The sequence below is a fragment of the Leptodactylus fuscus genome, chromosome 3 (genome assembly GCF_031893055.1).
Source record: "Leptodactylus fuscus isolate aLepFus1 chromosome 3, aLepFus1.hap2, whole genome shotgun sequence".
Lineage (NCBI taxonomy): Eukaryota > Metazoa > Chordata > Amphibia > Anura > Leptodactylidae > Leptodactylus > Leptodactylus fuscus.
This window is the reverse complement of record NC_134267.1, coordinates 103,281,031-103,303,672: the sequence shown is the minus strand read 5'-3', so window position 1 is coordinate 103,303,672 and position 22,642 is coordinate 103,281,031. Positions and strand designations below refer to the sequence as shown.

At 42.0% G+C, this 22,642-nt stretch overlaps 1 protein-coding gene across 1 annotated transcript in view; it reads right to left on the bottom strand.

Moving 5' to 3' along the window:
- Window positions 1–21,681, bottom strand: part of LOC142197638 (amine sulfotransferase-like) — a 45,602-nt gene extending 23,921 nt beyond the window's left edge. Inside the window, exons 1-2 of the mRNA XM_075268107.1 lie at window positions 21,522–21,681; window positions 16,381–16,589 (exon numbers count right to left, since the gene is read on the bottom strand). Coding sequence (XP_075124208.1) covers window positions 16,381–16,589; window positions 21,522–21,681 — 369 coding nt within the window. The remainder of the gene's footprint in view (window positions 1–16,380; window positions 16,590–21,521) is intronic.
- Between the last annotated feature and the right edge of the window lie 961 nt (window positions 21,682–22,642).

The window sequence follows — 22,642 nt, the reverse complement described above, 5'->3', positions numbered from 1 at the left end:
GTCAGACACACAGTCCTGGGCTCTCACATACTAAGGGCGGTTTGTCAGGTAGTCTAGGATCCAGTTGGACAGGTGATGGTCCACACCACCAAGGTTCAGCTTCTCCCTCAGTAGCCCTGGCTGAATGGTGTTGAACGCACTGGAGAAATCAAAGAACATTATTCTCACAGTGTTCCCGGGTTTCTCCAGGTGAGAGAGAGCTCTGTGAAGAAGGTGGATGATATTGTCATCTACCCCAATGCCCGGCCAATAGGCAAACTGGAGGGGGTCCAGAGCGGAGCTCACTAGGGGGCGTAGGTGTGTCAGGACCAGTCTCTCTAGGACCTTCATCAGGTGGGATGTCAGTGCTATAGGTCGGTAGTCATTGTAGCCCATCGGGTTGGGTTTCTTTGGGACTGGTACCACACAAGATGTCTTCCACAGTTGAGGTACCACTCCCAGCTTTAGACTCATATTGTACATGTGTGTAATGATACCACCCAGCTGGTCACCGCACATTTTAAGAACTCTTGCGCTTATTCCATCAGGTCCTTGTCTGCTTTAATCCTCTTGATTTCCCTACACACCTGAGACTCCTTGAGGATCAGATAGTCAGATTGCAGTTGACTGCAGGTCGGTGGGGGTTGGGTCTTGGTGTGTGAGAGGAGGGGGGTGTTGACTGACATGCTGGTGAAGGGAGCCTTCGCTTGGAGTCAAATCTATTGAAGAATAGATTAAGCTCGTTAAGCCACTTCCTGTCACCTACTATCTGCGGGCCAGCCTTTTGTTTGTGTCCAGATATAGCCTTAAGACTGTCCCACACTTTCGAGATTCTACCCTCCCCCATCTGTAGTTTTTATCTTCCACCTGTAGTTGGCTTTCCCTTCTCTGATCAGTCGTCTCAGCTGTTTTTGCACCTCCCCCAGGCCATTTTTGTCCCCAGACCTAAAGACTCGCTTTTTTTTGATGATACAAGCACTTAGGATGATAGTAATGATGGTGATGATACATGGACTTGGGGACGGTCATCACATCTATATGACCACCCTACCCCCGCATTTTCTCCTTGAGAAGAGCTTTACTCTCAGAGTTGATCCATGGTTTGTTATTGGAGAAACACTTCACCTTTGTAGTTGGTACAGTGCTGTCCACACAGAAATTAATGTAGTCCGTTATGCAGTGTGTGAGTCCCTCAATGTCACCTGGAAATGAGTCTTGAAACACTTCCCATAATGTTGTATCAAAACAGTCCCTCAGAGTCTCGACACTTTCCTCTGACCAAATTTTCACTGTACGGGTAACCGCCGGTTCTCTGCGCACCAGTGGAGTGTAAGTGGGTTGCAGATGTGCCAGGTTGTGATCCGATCTGCCTAGGGGAGGTAGGGCAGATGAGTTATATGCATCCCTTACACTGGCAAAGAGCAAGTCCAGCGTTTTGTTGTTTCTTGTGTGGCAGGTGAAACCTGGTAGAGTGGATGCTGGAGAAACATGGTTGAAATCTCCCGACACCAGGAGTAGGGCATGAAGGTGAGATGATTGCAGCTCGTTCACAGCAGCATGTAGCACCTCACAGGCAGAGTCCGCTTTAGCAGAGGGGGGAACATATGCAGCTAGTACGATAACATGTGATAGTTCCCTTGGCAGGTAATAAGGTCTCATGCTCACGGCTAGTAGTTCAATATCTTTTTCACACGATTGTTTCTTAACTACCATATTTCCTGGATTACACAATCTCTCATTCACAAATATTGCAAGCCCTCCTTCCTTTCGCTTACTGCTCTCCATCGTCCGGTCCGCACGAAGAAGTTTGAAGCCACGGAGGCAAGTGTGCCCGGAGTGATTTCAGTAAGCCAAGTCTCTGTAAACAGCATCATACTGCACTCACGAAACTCCTGTTGATGCCTGGTCAGTGCTGTCAGTTCATCCATCTTATTCACAATTGATCTCACATTCCCCATAATGATGGCTGAAATCACATGCTTTTTTCGCTTGTTTCAATATACCGACTCTTTTTCCACATAGGCCACTGTTGATTTTGGGTAATTCAGTTTGCTTGCTATGTCCCTTAATGATTGAGCATTTCTGTGGTACCCCACAATTACCCCTTCCTCAAAATCGGACAACTCTGCACAATGCCAATGCTAATGCCAATGCTGTTTCCTATTCAATGGCGGAAGGCGTGACGTACATCACAACGGCAGATATCTTCATTTGCATGGTATGCTGTGCCGCTTCTGCATTTTCTTTACTATATATATATATATATATATATATATCCTATTAATATTATAAATGTGAAAGTTTGTGAGTTTGTGGGCTTGTGGGTTTGTGTGTTTGGATGTTTGCATGTTCGGATGTTTGTTCCTCAATCACGGAAAAACCGCTCCACCGATTTGGCTGAAATTTTCCACAAACATAGTTAATACACCCGATTAAACAATAGGCTACTTTTCGTCACAATAGCGCACATACGTTTGTGCCAGGACCCCCACAAAACCCAAACTCACACCACCATCTCTGCAATCTCACACACTTTGGACCATAGCAAGCCACAAAATTCACATTACCCCCTACAGCCTCGCCCCTAACCCCACACAATCACATATACATATACTTTACCACTTTGCCCCTCACCTTAACGATACTCCAGGAGGCTCTCTTTAACGCTCCGGAGCAGCCATGTTTGCCGACCCCCACCGCTCTGACTATCCGTGACACCACCCACCCATGTCAATACCCCTAGGCGGTCTAATAAATGCAAAAAAAAAGTTTAAAAAAAGTAAAAAAAATATAAAAAAATAAATAGAAAGGATTAAAAATTCAAATCACCCCCCCTTTCCCTAGAACACATATAAAAGTAGTTAAAAACTGTGAAACACATACATGTTAGGTATCCCCGCATCCAAAATCGCCCGCTCTACAAAGCTACACAAATATTTTTCCTGTTCAGTAAACGCCGTAGCGGGAAAAATGGTCAAAAATCCCAAACCGCCATTTTTTCACTTTTTTTATTCTGATAAAAATTTGAATAAAAAGTGATCAAAGCAATAACATTTCCCAAAAATGGTAGAACTACAAAGTACAACCGGTCCCGCAAAAAAAGACGCCCTATACATCCCCGTACATGCACGTATAAAAAAGTTATGGCTGTCGGAATATGGCGACTTTTCAAAAAATACTTTTTTAACACAGTTTGGGATTTTTTTAAGGGGTCAAAATGTAAATAAAACCATATAAATTTGGTATCCCCGTAATCGTACCAAAACACAGAATACAGGGGACATGTCATTTTGGTTGCATAGTGAACGCCGTAAAACCAAAGCCCGTAAGAAAGTCGCAGAAATGCATTTTTTCTTCAAATCCTCCCCATTCTGAATTTTTTCCCTGCTTCCCAGTATATAGAATAAATAATGGTGGCATCATGAAGAAAAATTTGTCCCAGGAAAAATTAAGACCTCATATGGCTCTGGGAGCGGAGAAATAAAAAAGTTATGGGGTTTAGAAGGAGGGGAGTCAAAAACGAAAATCAAAAAATGCCATCGGCGGGAGAGGGTTAACTTCAAATACTTCTGTCCCAATGTCACTATGTAAAGTTTCTCACAACACCGTATAGCAGCTCAAATACAAAGTAACTTCAACACAAAAGTCTCACGTATTCTCTGAATTACAGAAACAACAAGATACAAACTTACATTTCATATCCCATACCTTATACACACTACAAAAACCTTACCCGCGCCTGTATATACCCACTGCTACAATCACCGCAGACGAAGTCGCGGGTACCAGCTAGTATATATATATACTAGAGGGAGGACCCGGCTTCGCACAGGTATATTACATTTTATGTTTGTGTAGTGGCCCCATAAGAATTGTCCAATTTTGCACTGATGTATATTGTATGTTGTTTCTGTGTATGTCCATAAGCGTCATGTGATTATGTGTATCTCATTTTGAATGTCAGTGAAAAACCTGTGATACCTGGAGTAAAGCTGTATCTAATCCTTCCCCGTGTAGTACTGTGTTTAGATGCAAGTATCCAATCCTTGTTGGTGTGGTACTGTGTGCAGATGCACATATCTAATCCTACCCGTGTGGTATTGTGTGAAGAGGCGCGTATCTAATCCTACAGCATGTGGTACTGTATGCAGACGTGTGTATCTAATCCTATGGCGTGTACAACTGTGTGAAGATGCATTTATTTATTCCTCTGGCGTGTGGATCTGTAAGCAGACGCACGTATCTAATCCTACGGCATGTGGTACTGTGTGCAGACCTGCTTATCTAATCCTCTGGTGTGTGGAATTGTGTGCAGATGCATGTATCCAATCCTCTGGCATGTGGTATTGTGTGCAGACGCATGTATCCAATCCCCCGGCGTATAGTACTGTGTGCAGACGCGCGTATCTAATCCTCTGGCATGTGAAACTGTGTGCAGACGCACGTATCTAATACTACAGCATGTGGTACAGTGTGCAGACATGCGTATCTAATCTTACGGCATGTGGTACTGTGTGCAGATGTGCATATCCAATCCCCTGGCATGTGTTACTGTGTGCAGATGTGCATATCTAATCCTTCCCCGTGTAATACTGTGTGTAGAAATGCATATCTAATCCTCTGGCGGTGGTACTATGTGAGGACGTGAAGACATGCGTATCTAATCCTTCAGCATGTGTAACTGTGTGCAGACGCGCACATCTAAACCTCGGTCATGTGGTACTGTGTGCAGATGCACGTATCTAATCCTCCCCTGTGTGGTATTGTGTGAAGAGGCGCGTATCTAATCCTATGGCATGTGGAACTGTGTGTAGACGTGGGTATCTAATCCTACGGCATGTGGTACTGTGTGCAGACGCGCGTATCTAATCCTATGGAATTTGGTACTGTGTGTAGACGCGCGTATCCAATCCCCCAGCATGTGGTACTGTGTGTAGACGCGCGTATCTAATCCTCCCCCGTGTGGTACTGTGTGCAGACGCGCGTATCTAATCCTCCCCCGTGTGATACTGTATGCTGAGACGCGTATCTAATCCTCCCCCGTGTCATACTGTATGCTGAGACGCGTATCTAATCCTCCCCCGTGTGATACTGTATGCTGAGACGCGTATCTAATGCTCTGGCTTGTGGTACTGTGTGCAGAGGCGTGTATCTAATCCTCCAAAGTGTGGTACTGTATGCAGACACACGTATCTAATCCTCCCCTGTGTGGTATTCTGTGAAGAGGCGCGTATCTAATCCTCTGGTGTGTGGTACTGTGTGCAGACGCGTATCTAATCCTCCCCTGTGTGGTATTGTGCGAAGAGGCACGTATCTAATCCTGCGGCGTGTGGAACTGTGTGCAGACGTGCGTATCTAATTCTACAGCATGTATTACTGTGTGCAGATGCGCCTATCTAATCCTATGGCATGTGGTACTGTGTGCAGACGCGTGTATCTAATCCTTCGGCGTGTGGTACTGTGTGCAGACGCGTGTATCTAATCCTCCCTGTGTGGTACTGTGTGCTGAGATGCGTATCTAATTCTCTGGCTTGTGGTACTGTGTGCAGAGGCATGTATCGAATCCTCCAAATTGTGGTACTGTATGCAGACACACGTATCTAATCCTCCCCTGTGTGGTATTGTGTGAAGAGACACGTATCTAATCAAACGGCATGTGGAACTGTGTGTAGACGCGTGTATCTAATCCTACGGCATGTGGTACTGTGTGCAGACGCGCGTATCTAATCCTCTCCCTGTGTGGTATTGTGTGCTGAGACGTGTATCTAATTCTCTGGCTTGCGGTACTGTGTGCAGAGGCATGTATCTAATCCTCCAAAGTGTAGTACTGTGTGAAGAGGCGCGTATCTAATCCTATGGCATGTGGAACTGTGTGTAGACGTGGGTATCTAATCCTACTGCATGTGGTACTGTGTGCAGACGCGCGTATCTAATCCTATGGAATTTGGTACTGTGTGTAGACGCGCGTATCCAATCCCCCAGCATGTGGTACTGTGTGTAGACGCGCGTATCTAATCCTCCCCCGTGTGGTACTGTGTGCAGACGCGCGTATCTAATCCTCCCCCGTGTGATACTGTATGCTGAGACGCGTATCTAATCCTCCCCCGTGTCATACTGTATGCTGAGACGCGTATCTAATCCTCCCCCGTGTGATACTGTATGCTGAGACGCGTATCTAATGCTCTGGCTTGTGGTACTGTGTGCAGAGGTGTGTATCTAATCCTCCAAAGTGTGGTACTGTATGCAGACACACGTATCTAATCCTCCCCTGTGTGGTATTCTGTGAAGAGGCGCGTATCTAATCCTCTGGTGTGTGGTACTGTGTGCAGACGCGTATCTAATCCTCCCCTGTGTGGTATTGTGCGAAGAGGCACGTATCTAATCCTGCGGCGTGTGGAACTGTGTGCAGACGTGCGTATCTAATTCTACAGCATGTATTACTGTGTGCAGATGCGCCTATCTAATCCTATGGCATGTGGTACTGTGTGCAGACGCGTGTATCTAATCCTTCGGCGTGTGGTACTGTGTGCAGACGCGTGTATCTAATCCTCCCTGTGTGGTACTGTGTGCTGAGATGCGTATCTAATTCTCTGGCTTGTGGTACTGTGTGCAGAGGCATGTATCGAATCCTCCAAATTGTGGTACTGTATGCAGACACACGTATCTAATCCTCCCCTGTGTGGTATTGTGTGAAGAGACACGTATCTAATCAAACGGCATGTGGAACTGTGTGTAGACGCGTGTATCTAATCCTACGGCATGTGGTACTGTGTGCAGACGCGCGTATCTAATCCTCTCCCTGTGTGGTATTGTGTGCTGAGACGTGTATCTAATTCTCTGGCTTGCGGTACTGTGTGCAGAGGCATGTATCTAATCCTCCAAAGTGTGGTACTGTGTGAAGAGGCGCGTATCTAATCATACGGCATGTGGAACTGTGTGTAGATGCACGTATCTAATCCTACGGCATGTGGTACTGTGTGCAGATGTGCATATCTTATGCTTTGGTGTGTGGAACTGTGTGCAGATGCGTGTATCCAATCCTTTGGCATGTGGTACTGTGTGCAGACGTATGTATCCAATCCCCCGGTGTGTGGTACTTTTTGCAGACGCGTGTATCTAATCCTTCGGCATGTGGAACTGTGTGCAGAAGCGCGTATTTAATCCTCTGGTTTGTGGGACTGTGTGCAGACGCATGTATCTAATCCTATGGCGTATGATACTGTGTGCTGATCTGTGTATCTAATCCTCTGATGTGTGTATCTCAGTTTGGATATCAGTGTTGGGTTGTGTATGTGGAGTGACTGTGTGTATTGCAGTTGGAATATGAGTGAAAGACTTGCAGGTTTGTATTGGCTAAGGGGGGGGGGGCACTGTGTTTGGAATGCTGTATCTCAGCATCGGTACGTCCGAGCGAGTTGGAGTCTCGTCTTAAACCTTCCCAGATACCTGAAGTATCTCTGTACCAAATTTGGTGAAGATCGGTCCAGTCGTTTGGTTCGCATTAGAGAACAGACAGACAAACAGACAGACGGACGGACAGACAGACAGAAATTCATTTTTATAATATAGAGAGATATTATAAAAATGAATTTCTGTCTGTCTGTCTGTCCGTCTGTCTGTCTGTTCTCTAATGCGAACCAAACGGCTGGACCGATCTTCACCAAATTTGGTACAGAGATACTTCAGATATCCGGGAAGGTTTAAGACAAGACTCCAACTCGCTCGGACGTACCGATGCTGAGATACAGCATTCCAAACACAGTGCCCCCCCCCCTTAGCCAATACAAACCTGCAAGACTTTTACTCATATTCCAACTGCAATACACACGGTCACTCACACATGCACAATACAACACTGATATCCAAACTGAGATACACGCATCAGAGGATTAGATACACAGATCAGCACACAGTATCACACGCCGTAGGATTAGATACGCGCCTCTTCACACAATACTACACAGGAGAGGATTAGATACGCGCGTCTGCACACAGTTCCACACTCCAGAGGATTAGATACGCGTGTCTGCACACAGTTGTACACGCCATAGGATTAGATACACGCGTCTGCACACAGTACCACATGCCGTAGGATTAGATACGCGCATCTACACACAGTACCACATGCCGTAGGATTAGATACGGGTGTCTTCACACAGTACCACATGCCGTAGGATTAGATACGCGCATCTACACATAGCTCCACACGCCGAAGGATTAGATACGCGCCTCTTCACACAATACCACACAGGAGAGGATTAGATACGTGTGTTTGCACACAGTACCAGCCTTTGGAGGATTAGATACATGCCTCTGCACACAGTACCACAAGCCAGAGAATTAGATACGCATCTCAGCACACAGTATCACACGGGGGAGGATTAGATACACGCATCTGCACACAATACCACATGCCGGGGGACTGGATACGCGCGTCTACACACAGTTCCACACGCTGTAGGATTAGATACGTGCCTCTTCACACAATACCACACAGGGGAGGATTAGATACACGTGTCTTCACACAGTTGTACACGCCATAGGATTAGATACGCGCATCTACACACAGTACCACATGCCGTAGGATTAGATACGCGCGTCTACACACAGTTCCACACTCCAGAGGATTAGATATGCGCATCTGCACACCTTTGTACACGCCATAGGATTAGATACACAAGTCTGCACAGAGTACCACATGCCGTAGGATTAGATACACGCATCTACACACAGTTTCACACTTCAGAGGATTAGATACGCGTGTCTGCATACAGTACCACATGCCGTAGGATTAGATACGCTCGTCTACACATAGTTCCACACGCCGAAGGATTAGATACACGCCTCTTCACACAATACCACACAGGGGAGGATTAGATACGTGTGTGTGCAAACAGTATCACACTTTGGAGGATTAGATACATGCCTCTTCACACAGTACCACAAGCCAGAGAATTAGATACGCGTCTCAGCACACAGTATCACACAGGGGAGGATTAGATACGCGCGTCTGCACACCGTACCACACGGGGGAGGATCAGATATGTGCGTCTACACACAGTTCCACACGCCGTAGGATTAGATACGCGCGTCTACACACAATACCACACAGGGGAGGACTAGATGCACATGTCCTCACACAGTTGTACACGCCATAGGATTAGATACACGCATCTGCACACCATACCACATGCTGTAGGATTAGATACGCGCATCTACACACAGTACCACATGCCGTAGGATTAGATACGCGTGTCTGCACACAGTACCACATGCCGTAGGACTAGATACGTGCGTCTACACAAAGTTCCACACGCCGTAGGATTAGATACGCGCCTCTTCACACAATACCACACAGGGGAGGATTAGATAAGCGCATCTGCACACAGTACCAAATTCCGTAGGATTAGATACCCACGTCTACACACAGTTCCACATGCCGTAGGATTAGATACACGCCTCTTCACACAATACCACACAGGGGAGGATTAGATACCTGCATCTGCACAGAGTACCAGACGACCGAGGGTTAGATGTGCGCGTCTGCACACAGTTACACACGCTGAAGGATTAGATACGTGTGTCTGCTCTAAGTACCACACGGGGGAGGATTAGATACGCACATCTGCACACAGTTCAACACGCTGGAGGATTAGCTACGCATGTCTTCACATAGCACCACCGCCAGAGGATTGGATACGCGTTTCTACACACAGTATAACACAGGGAAGGATTAGATATGCGCATCTGCACACAGTACCACACGCTAGAGGATCAGATATGCACATCTGCACACAGTTCCATACACCGGAGGATTAGTAACGCACATCTGCACACTGTACCACATGCCGTAGTATTAGATACACGCGTCTGCACACAGTACCATACGCCGGGGGATTGGATACGCACGTCTGCACACAGTTTCACTTACTGGAGGATTAGATACGCGCCTCTTCACACAATACCACACAGGGAGGATTAGATATTAGATATGTGCATCTGCACAAAGTACCACACCAACAAGGATTGGATACTTGCATCTAAACACAGTACTACACGGGGAAGGATTAGATACAGCTTTACTCCAGGTATCCATAACAACTGATCACAGGTTTTTCACTGACATTCAAAATGAGATACACATGATCACGTGATGCTTATGGACATACACACAAACCACATACAAAATACATCAGTGCAAAACTGGACAATTCTTATGGGGCCACTACACAAACATAAAATGTAATATGCCCGTGCGAAGCCGGGTCCTCCCTCTAGTATATATACAGTATATATATGTATAGCGACGGTAAGAGGGAGCAATTTTTGTAGCTCACAGTTCTGTACTTGCATTATTTCAACACTCCCACTGCTTGAGCCAAAATTCTGATGACTCTAAAGTAAGGAATTATTTAATTAATCTTGTAAACAATAACCACAAGAATAGTTTAAGGTTAGGTTCCACAGAGACTCTGTCACAGAATCCGCCGAAAATTAGTGGAGAGAAAAAAGTCCTGCACGGAGGACTTTTCTCTCCTCAGGTTTCAATATGAAAAGGCAGAAACCTGACAGAAATGCAGCAGTTCCCATTATAGTCTATAGCAGTGATGGCGAACCTATGGCACGCGTGCCAGAGAGGGCACGCAGAGCCCCCTCTGCTGGCACGCGTGCTGTCGCCCTGATCGCTCACTAACGGCGAATCCGATGCAGGATTCCCCGTTAGTGAGCGATCGCTGCCTTCAGCTGGTTGTGCAAATGCGCATCCAGCTGAAAGCTGTCAGTGTAGCTCAGTGTAGGCCACGCGTACTACGCGGCCTACACTGACTACAGAGTGTGACCTCTGAACAAGCGCGGGCGTGATGACGTAAGTCATCAGCGCGCGCAGTGAACAGAAGAGAGAACACCCGGCAGCTCTTCAGGTAACTATATTGTGTTTGTTTGCACTGTCAGGGGAGGGGGGGCAACGGTAGACATTTCATGTTGTGTAGGAGGGGGCTACTGTAGACTTTCATGCTGTGTGGGTAGGGGGCTACTGTGGACCATTTTATGCTGTATGGGAGGGGGCTACTGTGGACCTTTCATGTTGTGTGGGAGGGGGCTACTGTAGACTTTCATGCTGTGCGGGTAGGGGGCTACTGTGGACCATTTTATGCTGCTACTGTGGATCTTTCATGCTCTGTGGGAGGGGGCTACTGTGGACCAGTTCATGTTGTGTGGGAGGGGGCTACTCTGGACCATTTCATGCTGTGTGGGAGGGGGCTACTGTGGACCATTTCATGTTGTGTGGGAGGGGGCTACTGTGGACCATTTCATGTTGTGTAGGAGGGGGCTACTGTGGATCTTTCATGCTCTGTGGGAGGGGGCTACTGTGGACCATTTCATGTTGTGTGGGAGGGGGCTATTGTGGACCATTTCATGTTGTGTGGGAGGGGGCTACTGTGGACCAGTTCATGTTGTGTGGGAGGGGGCTACTGTGGACCAGTTCATGTTGTGTGGGAGGGGGCTACTGTGGACCAGTTCATGCTGTGTGGGAGGGGGCTACTGTGGACCAGTTCATGCTGTGTGGGAGGGGGCTACTGTGGACCAGTTCATGCTGTGTGGGAGGGGGCTACTGTGGAGTATACAGGTATAATCCTGTGTGGGGGCCACTGTGGGCCAGATTGTACTGTGTGGGGGGGCCATTGAGGGGCAGATTGTACTGTGTGGGGTCCCCTCACTATGTATATCACACAGTATTTGTTTTATAGCAGACGTGAAATTAGTACAGGATGTAATAACATTGCACGGTAACTATAAAACAGATCCTGTGCGATGTAAATAGTGAAAATTAATTGTTTAAAAGTACAGAATGCAGAGACCTTTACCTTTCAGTACAAGATCTGTAAAGCCCCAGTCACATGACTGTAATTTGTGGGTCCGCAATTGTGGACCCACAGAGTTTTAAGGTTAAATTGCCGTGTTGGCACTCCGTGATAATTTATTTGGTTTTGGGTTGCAGTTTAGGCACTCGGTCTCAAAAAGGTTCGCCATCACTGGTCTATAGGGTCCACAGGTATCTGCTGCGTAACCACTGTTTTAGCAGACGGACGGGAGCCAAGCACTAGTGTGAACCTACCCTTGGCTGCTATATTTCCAAAGGTGAAGGTGTAAGCTATGCTGGAGGAGAAGATGCCTGGGGGGGGGGGCATAAATAATCTAGAAGGGAAAGATAGTGTATAGTTATAGTGATTGGGTCCTCTACTTTTTGATATGTTTATTAATGACCTAGTAGAGGGTTTACAGAACAAGGTTTCCATATTTAGAGATACTACAAAATGTAAAATAATAAAAACTGAGGAGGATAGAATGTTACAATATTGGCAAATGAAGAATAATGTAATTTTATGCATTTTAGTCAAAGAAATAAAATGTATTATTACCGGTATGTTCTTAAAGTCGACTTTTTATGTCCTCACTGATGTGCGGTATTATATATCGCTACAAAGCCGACAGTGTGCTGAATTCAGAGCACTCTCGGCTTTCCCAGTATGTGCCCCATTGATAGAGATATCAGTACCGTTAATTTCAGCACTAATATCTTCCCGCTATCAAAAGGGCAGGCCTTGCAACTAAGCATTTTCGGTGGGAGGTAAGGAACGCCCCCTCTAAGAATACTGTCAGGGGGGCTTTCTTCACAGCCCAGTGAAGACGCACTGTCTGCTCCCTTGCAGTATATAATACCATACATCGATAAGGACCTGAAAGGATCTCTTTAATACTATTTTGGTAAGGCTGCCACTGGCAAAGACTTGGGGATTTTGGTGGACAGTAACCTTACCTTTACCGATCAGTGTCAGGCAGCTGCTGCTAAAACAGATAAAATTACACTAAAAGTTGCATAGATGCTCTATACAAATCACTATTTTGACCGAACATAGACTATTGTGCACAAGAAGGACATAACTGAACTAGAGAGAGTGCAGAGAAGGGCAACCAAAATAATTAGGGGAAAGTAGATAGGAGTCCGAAATTGATAAGTAAATTTGGGGTTATTCAGTTTAGTAAAAAAGGCGACAAATGGGAGACCTAATAACAATGTACAAATACAGGAAAGATTTTTTTTCCCTGACATGGGGCAATTGGTATCTCTATAAGGTTATAAGTTGGGCTTGATGGACTTTTGACTTCATCCAACCCTACTGATTATATTAATTAAAGGGTTATCTTCTCCTGCACCCAAGGTGGGATATACGGAAGTAATCGAGCAGTGCAAATCTATGCAGAATTTCTGGTGGATGGGAGCTACAGGAACTCAGTTTTGGTGAACCTGTTTGAAAGTACATTTGGATTCACCAAAGTTGAGCCTACACCAATGCAGTAAGGTGGTATGCACATGCCTTAGTTAATTTGCTGTTCTCCTCTTGGGACAAATGAACAGTTGTGAATTTGCCCCTTGTAAGGAATGACAGTTCCCTAAAAACAGTTGTGTAGATAGTCAGGGGGTTTGTTAAGTCACTGTTCGCACTATGGGAGACACAGCTTCAGTGCACTGTGATATAGGATACCTTACTCTAGCTGCTGTTATTCAGGTTGTGTTGCATATTCTATTGTGTTAGCAGTGCATAGCGCTTCACCACTGTTGACCAGCTCGATGCCTGTAGAAGCTGTAGTGACCAAACAGGATCAAAAAGGAAGTGCCCACCGCACAAAGAACAGCAGAACAGGAGAAACGTCCAAAACTTCTCTGATCGAAAAGCAGAGCTTTTATGACTTGTACTTGGCTAGATTTTAGGGTATAATATATTGGATAGCTGTCATTAAGGTATTTGGAGAATCCATGTGAAAATACTTTCAGTTGTATAATTATTTTCTGCCTGGGGGAACAGTATTCTGCTTTCCATACTTTTCTACTGTTTTCTTCACCTTGTTTGACCTATTTGCAAGGCAAGTTGTAGCTTTTTTGGTGTCATTTTTGACTTCATGAGTCTAACCCTTAGTCTAATTTCAAAGTGTTTTACTTCACTTCTACATTTCTTTCTGTTTAATGTTTCAAAAACTGGAACAGGATACAGTTCACCTAAGTATTTGTGTTTATAACATATTTATCTATCTATCTATCTATCTATCTATCTATCTATCTCCTATCTATCTATCTATCTATCTATCTATCTATCTCCTATCTATCTATCTATCTATCTATCTATCTATCTCCTATCTATCTATCTATCTATCTATCTATCTATCTCCTATCTATCTATCTATCTATCTATCTATCTATCTCCTATCTATCTATCTATCTATCTATCTATCTATCTATACATCTATACATCTCCTATCTATCTATCTATCTATCTATCTATCATCTATCTATCTCCTATCTATCTATCTATCTATCTATCTATCTATCTATCTATCTCCTATCTATCTATCTATCTATCTATCTATCTCCTATTTATCTATCTATCTATCTATCTATCTATCTATCTATCTATCTATCTCCTATTTATCTATCTATCTATCTATCTATCTATCTATCTATCTATCTATACATCTCCTATCTATCTATCTATCTATCTATCTATCTATCTCCTATCTATATATCTATCTATCTATCATCTATCTATCTATCTATCTATCTATCTATCTCCTGTCTGTCTGTCTATCTATCTATCTATCTCCTATCTATCTATCTATCTATCTATCTATCTATCTATCTCCTATCTATCTATCTATCTATCTATCTATCTATCTATCTATCTCCTATCTATCTATCTATCTATCTATCATCTATCTATCTATCTATCTATCTATCTATCTATCTCCTGTCTATCTATCTCCTATCTATCTATCTATCTATCTATCTCCTATTTATCTATCTATCTCCTATCTATCTATCTATCTATCTATCTATCTATCTATCTATCTATCTATCTATCTCCTGTCTGTCTATCTATCATCTATCTATCTATCTATCTATCTATCTCCTATTTATCTATCTATCTCCTATCTATCTATCTATCTATCTATCTATCTATCTATCTATCTATCTCTCTCATGTCTGTCTGTCTATCTATCTTTCTTCTATCTATCTATCTATCTATCTATCTATCTATCTATCTATCTCCTATCTCCTATCTATCTATCTATCTATCTATCTATCTATCTATCTATCTCCTGTCTATCTATCTATCTATCTATCTATCTATCTATCTCCTATCTATCTATCTATCTATCTCCTATCTATCTATCTATCTATCTCCTATCTATCTATCTATCTATCTATCTATCTATCTATCTCCTGTCTGTCTGTCTATCTATCATCTATCTATCTATCTATCTATCTATCTATCTATCTATCTCATGTCTGTCTATCTATCTATCTATCTATCTATCTCCTGTCTGTCTGTCTATCTATCTATCTATCTCCTATCTATCTATCTATCTATCTATCTATCTATATATCTATCTATCTCCTATCTATCTATCTATCTATCTATCTATCTATCTATCTATCTATCTCCTATCTATCTATCTATCTATCTATCTATCTCCTATCTATCTATCTATCTATCTATCTATCTATCTCCTATCTATCTATCTATCTATCTATCTATCTATCTATCTCCTATCTATCTATCTATCTATCTATCTATCTCCTATCTATCTATCTATCTATCTATCTATCTATCTCCTATCTATCTATCTATCTATCTATCTATCTCCTATCTATCTATCTATCTATCTATCTATCTCCTATCTATCTATCTATCTATCTATCTATCTATATATCTATCTATCTCCTATCTATCTATCTATCTATCTATCTATCTATCTATCTATCTCCTATCTATCTATCTATCTATCTATCTATCTCCTATCTATCTATCTATCTATCTATCTCCTATCTATCTATCTATCTATCTATCTATCTCCTATCTATCTATCTATCTATCTATCTATCTATCTATCTCCTATCTATCTATCTATCTATCTATCTATCTATCTCCTATCTATCTATCTATCTATCTATCTATCTATCTCCTATCTATCTATCTATCTATCTATCTCCTATCTATCTATCTATCTATCTATCTATCTATCTATCTCCTATCTATCTATCTATCTATCTATCTATCTATCTATCTCCTATCTATCTATCTATCTATCTATCTATCTATCTATCTATCTATCTATCTGAACTTGTAAATCATGTAGCTTTATTATTCTTGTGTGTTGTTATCAACTCTATATAGAAACTCTACTATTACCTAAGTCATTGAGGTCTTTGGCCATAGCTCCAAAAATAAATGTATTATGCCCCATTATAAGTAAAATGTCCACATACATTATGTAATTATTCATTAGTTATCACTTTTAGAAAATAAAAGATGATTATTGTTTTACAATACTTAAGTGATTTACTTTTCCTTTCTTGAACTTCAAGTCTCTTGGCATTAGATAATACGGTAGGTGAGATGAGAAGAGGCGAGGAGATGGACGACTATCCATATCAATATTGCGAATGTTATAATCAATCCATGGCACTCTTGTCATATTGTCAATATTTTCTGTTCCATTACGATGGCCTTCGTTGAATATTAGGCTTAAAATTTGCTGGGTCCAAACTGTGCCTGCAAAATAATTATCAAGAAATAATAGACAAAAAAACAATAAATACAATGTAAGACTTCACCCGTATATGGTTTACCTGTTTATGGCATTTTGGATGAGATAGGAGTATTCTCTGAATTATACCTTCAGTTGAGTCCATAGGTGCTCATATAGTCAACAAATGCCGAGTTTCCTTTTACCAAATGCTAGGCCAATGATTCTCAAGGAGGGGTATGCCTACTACTCTACTCCTCTACTAGGAACAGAAGATTTAGGCACATGATCCCACTCTTTACTGTATGACTTTATAAGGAGGTTATTCTCCTGCCCTTCTTACTGTCTCTTTAGCTGTTCTTGCTTCTATACAGTGTGCTGACAGGTATTGTGCCTAACCAGGGCTGGACAGTGCTGTTACTAATGTGTCGGTGAAGACGTATATGTTCAACAGTCTTTGTTCCTCATCATCCTACGTAGCTTTTTCTCTGTAAGGGTCCATTCACACAAACTAAACGCACGCTCATTTTTGCATAACACACGTGTAAAGAATACACGTGTAAAAAATGTCATTGAAATCAATGGGAGTCTTATTTTTACACGTGTATTATGCAAAAATGAGCGCGCATTTACTCTGTGTGAATGGACCCTTAAACTAAAAGAGCTTCAGGCAAGTGAAGAGGCAGCCAGGAGAGAAGAAAGGAAAACTGAGGCAGGAATAGTTTGTCTAGATATGGGCAGCTGATGTGGAGATGAGCAGGTATAATAGCATTAAACAATGTTAAACATGCTGTCTAGCATGTCTAGCATGTTTAACCCCTTAAGGATACAGCCCAAAAATGCCTTAAGGACCACACCTCGTTTTTCAAGACTGACATGTGTCACTTTAAATCGCAATAACTTTGAGACGCTTTAACTTACATAAGTGATTTTGAGAATGTTTTCTCATAACACACTGTACTTCATGTTAGTGGTAAAATCTAATCAATGTTTGTGTACTTATTATTAAAAAAAATAGGAAATTTGATGAAAATTTGCAAAAAAATCGCAATTTTCAAAAATGTGAAATGCTCTGCTTTTCAAACAGATACCTATATCTGACAAATACTTTAATAAATATTATGTACCATATCTCTGCTTTATATTGGCATTATCTTTTCATTGTTTTTTAATTTACTTTGGACGTTAAAAGGCTTTGAAGTATAACAGCGATTTTCCAGATTTACCACAAAATTTCCTAAACTAATTTTTTAGGGACCACTTCAGTTACGAAGGGGATTATAAAGGTCTATATAATAGAAACTCCCCCAAATCACCCCATTTTCAAAACTGTACCCCTAAAATAATTCAAAACAGCATTTGGGAAGTTTGTTAACCCTTTAAGTATTTCAAGGAAATTAAAACAATATAGAGGCAAAATTTAGACATTTTATTTTTTTCTATAATACATTCATTTAGACCTAAAATTAACACATTCCCAAAGGGTTAAAGAAAAAAAATGCATCTCAAATGTCATTATGCAATTTCTCCAGAGCACTGAAATATCCAACATGTGGGTGTAAACTGATTTTTGGGCGCATGGAAGGGAAGGAGCAACACTGGGTGTTTAAAAAGCAGATTTTGCTGCAATAATTTTCAGCCACCATGTCTCATTTGCAGAGCCCCTAGAGTACCAATACAAAGAACCCCCCCCCCCCAAAAGGACTCCATTTTGGAAACTACATCCCTCATAGAATTCATCAAGGGGTATAGTGAGCATTTTCACACAAAACCTTTTCACAGATTTTATTAACATTGGGATGGGATCCTATTAATATTATAAAAAGTTTGTGAGTTTGTGGGTTTGTGTGTTTGGATGTTTGTTCCTCAATCACGCAAAACCAGCTCGACCGATTTGGCAGAAAGTTTCCACAAACATAGTTAATACACCCGATTGCGCAATAGGCTACTTTTCGTCACAATAGCACACATAAGTTTGTGCCAGGACCCCCACAAAACCCAAACTCACACCACCATCTCTGCAATCTCGCACACTTTGGACCATAGCAAGCCACAAAATTCATATTGCCCTCTACAGCCTAGCCTCTAACCCCACACAATCACATATACATATACTTTACCACTTTGCCCCTCAGCTTAACGATACTCCAGGAGGCTCTCTTTAACGCTCCGGAGCAGCCATGTTTGCCCACCCCCACCGCTCTGACAATCCGCGACACCGCCCACCCATTCAATACCCCTGGGTGGTCTAATAAATGCAAAAACAAAAACAAAAAAAAGGAAAAAAATAAAATAAAATAATAAAAAGTATTACAAATTCAAATCACCCCCCCCCCTTCCCTAGAACACATATAAAAGTAGCTAAATACTGTGAAACACATACATGTTAGGTATCCCTGTGTCCGAAATCGCCCGCTCTACAAAGCTACACAAATATTTTGCCTGGACGCTTAACGCTGTAGCAGCAAAGATACTGAAAAGTCCAAAACCGCCGTTTTTCCACTATTTTCATCATCATACAAATATCAATCAACAGTGATCAACCCAATAGCATTTCCCGAAAATGCAACAACTAAAAACTACACCCGGCCCTGCAAAAAAAGATATCCCCCGACACAGACAAATAAAAAAGTGACTGCTGTCAGAATATGGCAACTTTTAAAAACAAAAAAATGTCAACACACTACTGGCAGAAAATAACAAAGCATACAATGTCGTATATCGAGGTATATTAACTTCAAATACCTCTGTCCCAAAGTCACTATGTACAGTTTATAACAACACCGTATAGCAGCTCAAATACAAATTAACTTCAACACAAAAGTCTCATGTATTCTCTGAATTACAGCAAAAACAAGATACAAAGTTACATTTCATATCCCATACCTTACACACAGTACGAAAACCTTACCCGCGCCTGTATATACCCACTTCTACAATCACCACAGATGAAGTCGCGGGTACCAGCTAGTGTCAAATAAAGGACTCATGTTTTCATCACATACAGCCTTGGTGAGTGACCCCATTTTTTTCTCTTTTTCTATATATATATTTTTTTATTTTTCTGGTGATGTGGCCATATAAGGGCTTGTTTTTTGCAGGATGAAATGTATTTTATAATGACAACATTTCTGGGTGCCTAAAAACTATAAAATAAAATTTATTAACTCTTTCTTGGTGTATTAAAAACCTCCACAGCAATTCTGGTATTGCTTTTTAACTTTTAATTTTTTTCCATCCAGCGTAGCATATAAGTAACATGTGACCTTTATTCTGCGGGTCAATACGATTACAGCTATACCTCATTTATATTGGTTTTTTTTTTATGCGTTACTAGTTTTGCAGAACAAAAAACAATTTTGGGAAAGAAATCAATTATTTTTTCATTGCCATCTTTTTAGATGTGTAGAATTTTTTTTTACCGGTTGACAGAGTTGATTGAGGGCTTATTTTTTGCGGGACGATCTGTGCTTTTTATTGGTACTGTTTTGGGGTACATGTGACTTTTTGGTCACTTTTTATAGCATTTTGTTAAGGCGAGATCGAAATAAATCATTATTTCTTTGCTTGATTAATTAGTTAATTAATTTATTTATTTTTCATACACTTAACTTCTTTTTTTACACTTTTTTTTTTTTTTTTTTTACTTTTTATTGAAGTTCCTCTAGGGGACCTGAACCAGTGATCCACTGGATCACTGATTCAGCATTATAGACTTGCAATACACTTGTATTGCAGTCTATAGAGGAAGTTAGCTTATGCAGATGCATAGAGTAACTTCCTCCCTTCCTGGCAGGATCAACCAGGTATGTAGAGGCTGCAGACAGCCTGGGGTCACTGTCCAGACCCTGGGCTGCAGATACTTCATATGGACAGCGGTCACTATTGAAAGCCACATCTTAGGGGTTAAACAGCGGGGATCGGTGTTATCACCGTCCTTGCTGTTACAGCGGGAGCCTGGCTGTCAGTTATAGCCGGGCTCCCATGGTAATCGCAGGGTCTCTGCTTCTGAGACCATGCGATCTCCATCACGTACATGCACGTGGGAATGTGGGAACTAACCACATTCCCTGACGTGCCTGTATGTGAAATAGCGCTAAGGGGTTAAAGGGGTTATCCATTTTCTATTAATGATATTCTATCCTTAGGAGAGGACTTCAATATTAGATTTGTGCATAAAATGGTGCAAAGAACACATGCTCAGAACATAAAATCGTGGCAATCTTACTTCTTCAGATCACAATATGGCAGCCACCCCAAATATTCAGTGCAAAAAAATGACAACAATGTCACATGTTTCAGTGTATAAGGTTGAAAACTCTGTGCTAGACAATTGCATTCGCAAACTAATTTTTTTTTAGCAAGCACTACTAGACTTTTCTTTGCAGAAAGTTATTGTATAAATGTATACTGCTTAAGGGTCAGGTGCTGATTTTGACGCTGAATCCGCCTCAAAATCAGCCTCTAAAAAAGCCTCCCAATAGAGTTCTATCGGGAGGCTTTTTTTTGGAGGTTGATTTTGAGGCGGATTCAGCGTCAAAATCAGCGCCAAAAAACTCCATGTGCGCTGACCCTAACATGTGTTTTGACTGTCCATATGCAGGATCAATATTAAATAAAACTGGATCAGTTTCTGTAGGACAGAAAAGTAGGACCTAGCACATGTACAGTCTTTCAGGTGTAGTCTGCCACTTTCATGATATAAAGCAAGTATAGCTATATTGATATAGGTATATACATTTTTGGGAATACATTTCATATAATATTTTATTAATTTAATTTAATTGTATTTAATTTAAATTGCAAATTATTCAGAAGCTTTAACACAAAACTAGCCATCAATCTGCACAGGTTCATCTGCTGTATCACAAGATACCTTAAATGTAGTATGTCTTGGTTTTCTAGGTCACATTTCTGATTCACTCTTATTTATTAGATATTCTAACAGTGGAACTTACCAGATTTTGGATAGGTGACAAGAAACACATCGCTGTCTCGAATCTCCATATATTCTACAGCATCTATAACTTCTGGACTTGTCACGTTCGATATAAAGTATATGCCTTTATGTTTAAATTGGAAAACATTCAGTGCCTTCTCTAGTGCTTGTTGAGCCATTGCAGCTTGCAGGTGATGGATGATCCCTTTAAAATGAAATGATCTTCAAAGTGAACTAACTGGCAAAGATTAGGACTACTGTACAGCAAGTGGTAGAGAAAGACAATGAGTGATCCAGTGCTTCTGTTCCCACATGTTCACTCACTAACAGACTGCCACTCCCTTTTAAGTTTTAATAAGAAAACAACACAATTCCGCAATTACTAACCTATAAAAAAAACCCTCTGATGTTGCAATACCTAGACATGGCCCATGTATGAGTGAGAGAGTCTGTGTAGCCTTCAGTGTAGTAGCATCATGCATCTCTACTGTTTTTGTGAAAAAAATGATTAACTTGTTAGTTCAGCAGTTCAGTCTGACCCCAACTCTGTACTAAATATGCAGGTGCTGTTGAAATGCACTTTGGCTCACTCATTCACATTCAGCATCCGCCTGTACCATTAAAAGAGTTATCCCATCTCAAGGATCCTATCTATACTGCTAGTTTATGTGGATTTAGGACTTTTCCTAAATACATTGCTCAAGCAAAACTGCTTCCCTGTCGTCCGTACCAGCGGCACAATGTGGGGTATTTCTGCCCCTGTGTGCTGGTAGGACAGGCGGATTTTTAATTAGCCAATCAAAAGCGTGGCTGGCCCTATAAGAGGGCACAAGAACCTCCCCTCTGCGTGTGTTTTTTTCTGTCCTGTGTGGTCAAGGACAGGTGGGGAGGACTTGTGTCCTCTTATTTTAGGCTCTATGGGTTACCTACCTTTGGAGCATAATTCTTCTTTTTTCAGTTTCTGACCTTCTTGATTGAAGGTTCCTTCCCCTGTCTGGGAAAAAAAGTTTTTTTTTTTTAGCCTGCGTGGCTCCTTTCCTTCCCTCCTACCTCCCTCCCTCCCTCCCTCCCCTCCTTCTCCCTCTGGCTCACCTGTCAGCACATCTCGTGCTGGTGAGTTGGCCCGGCACTCTGCCGCGG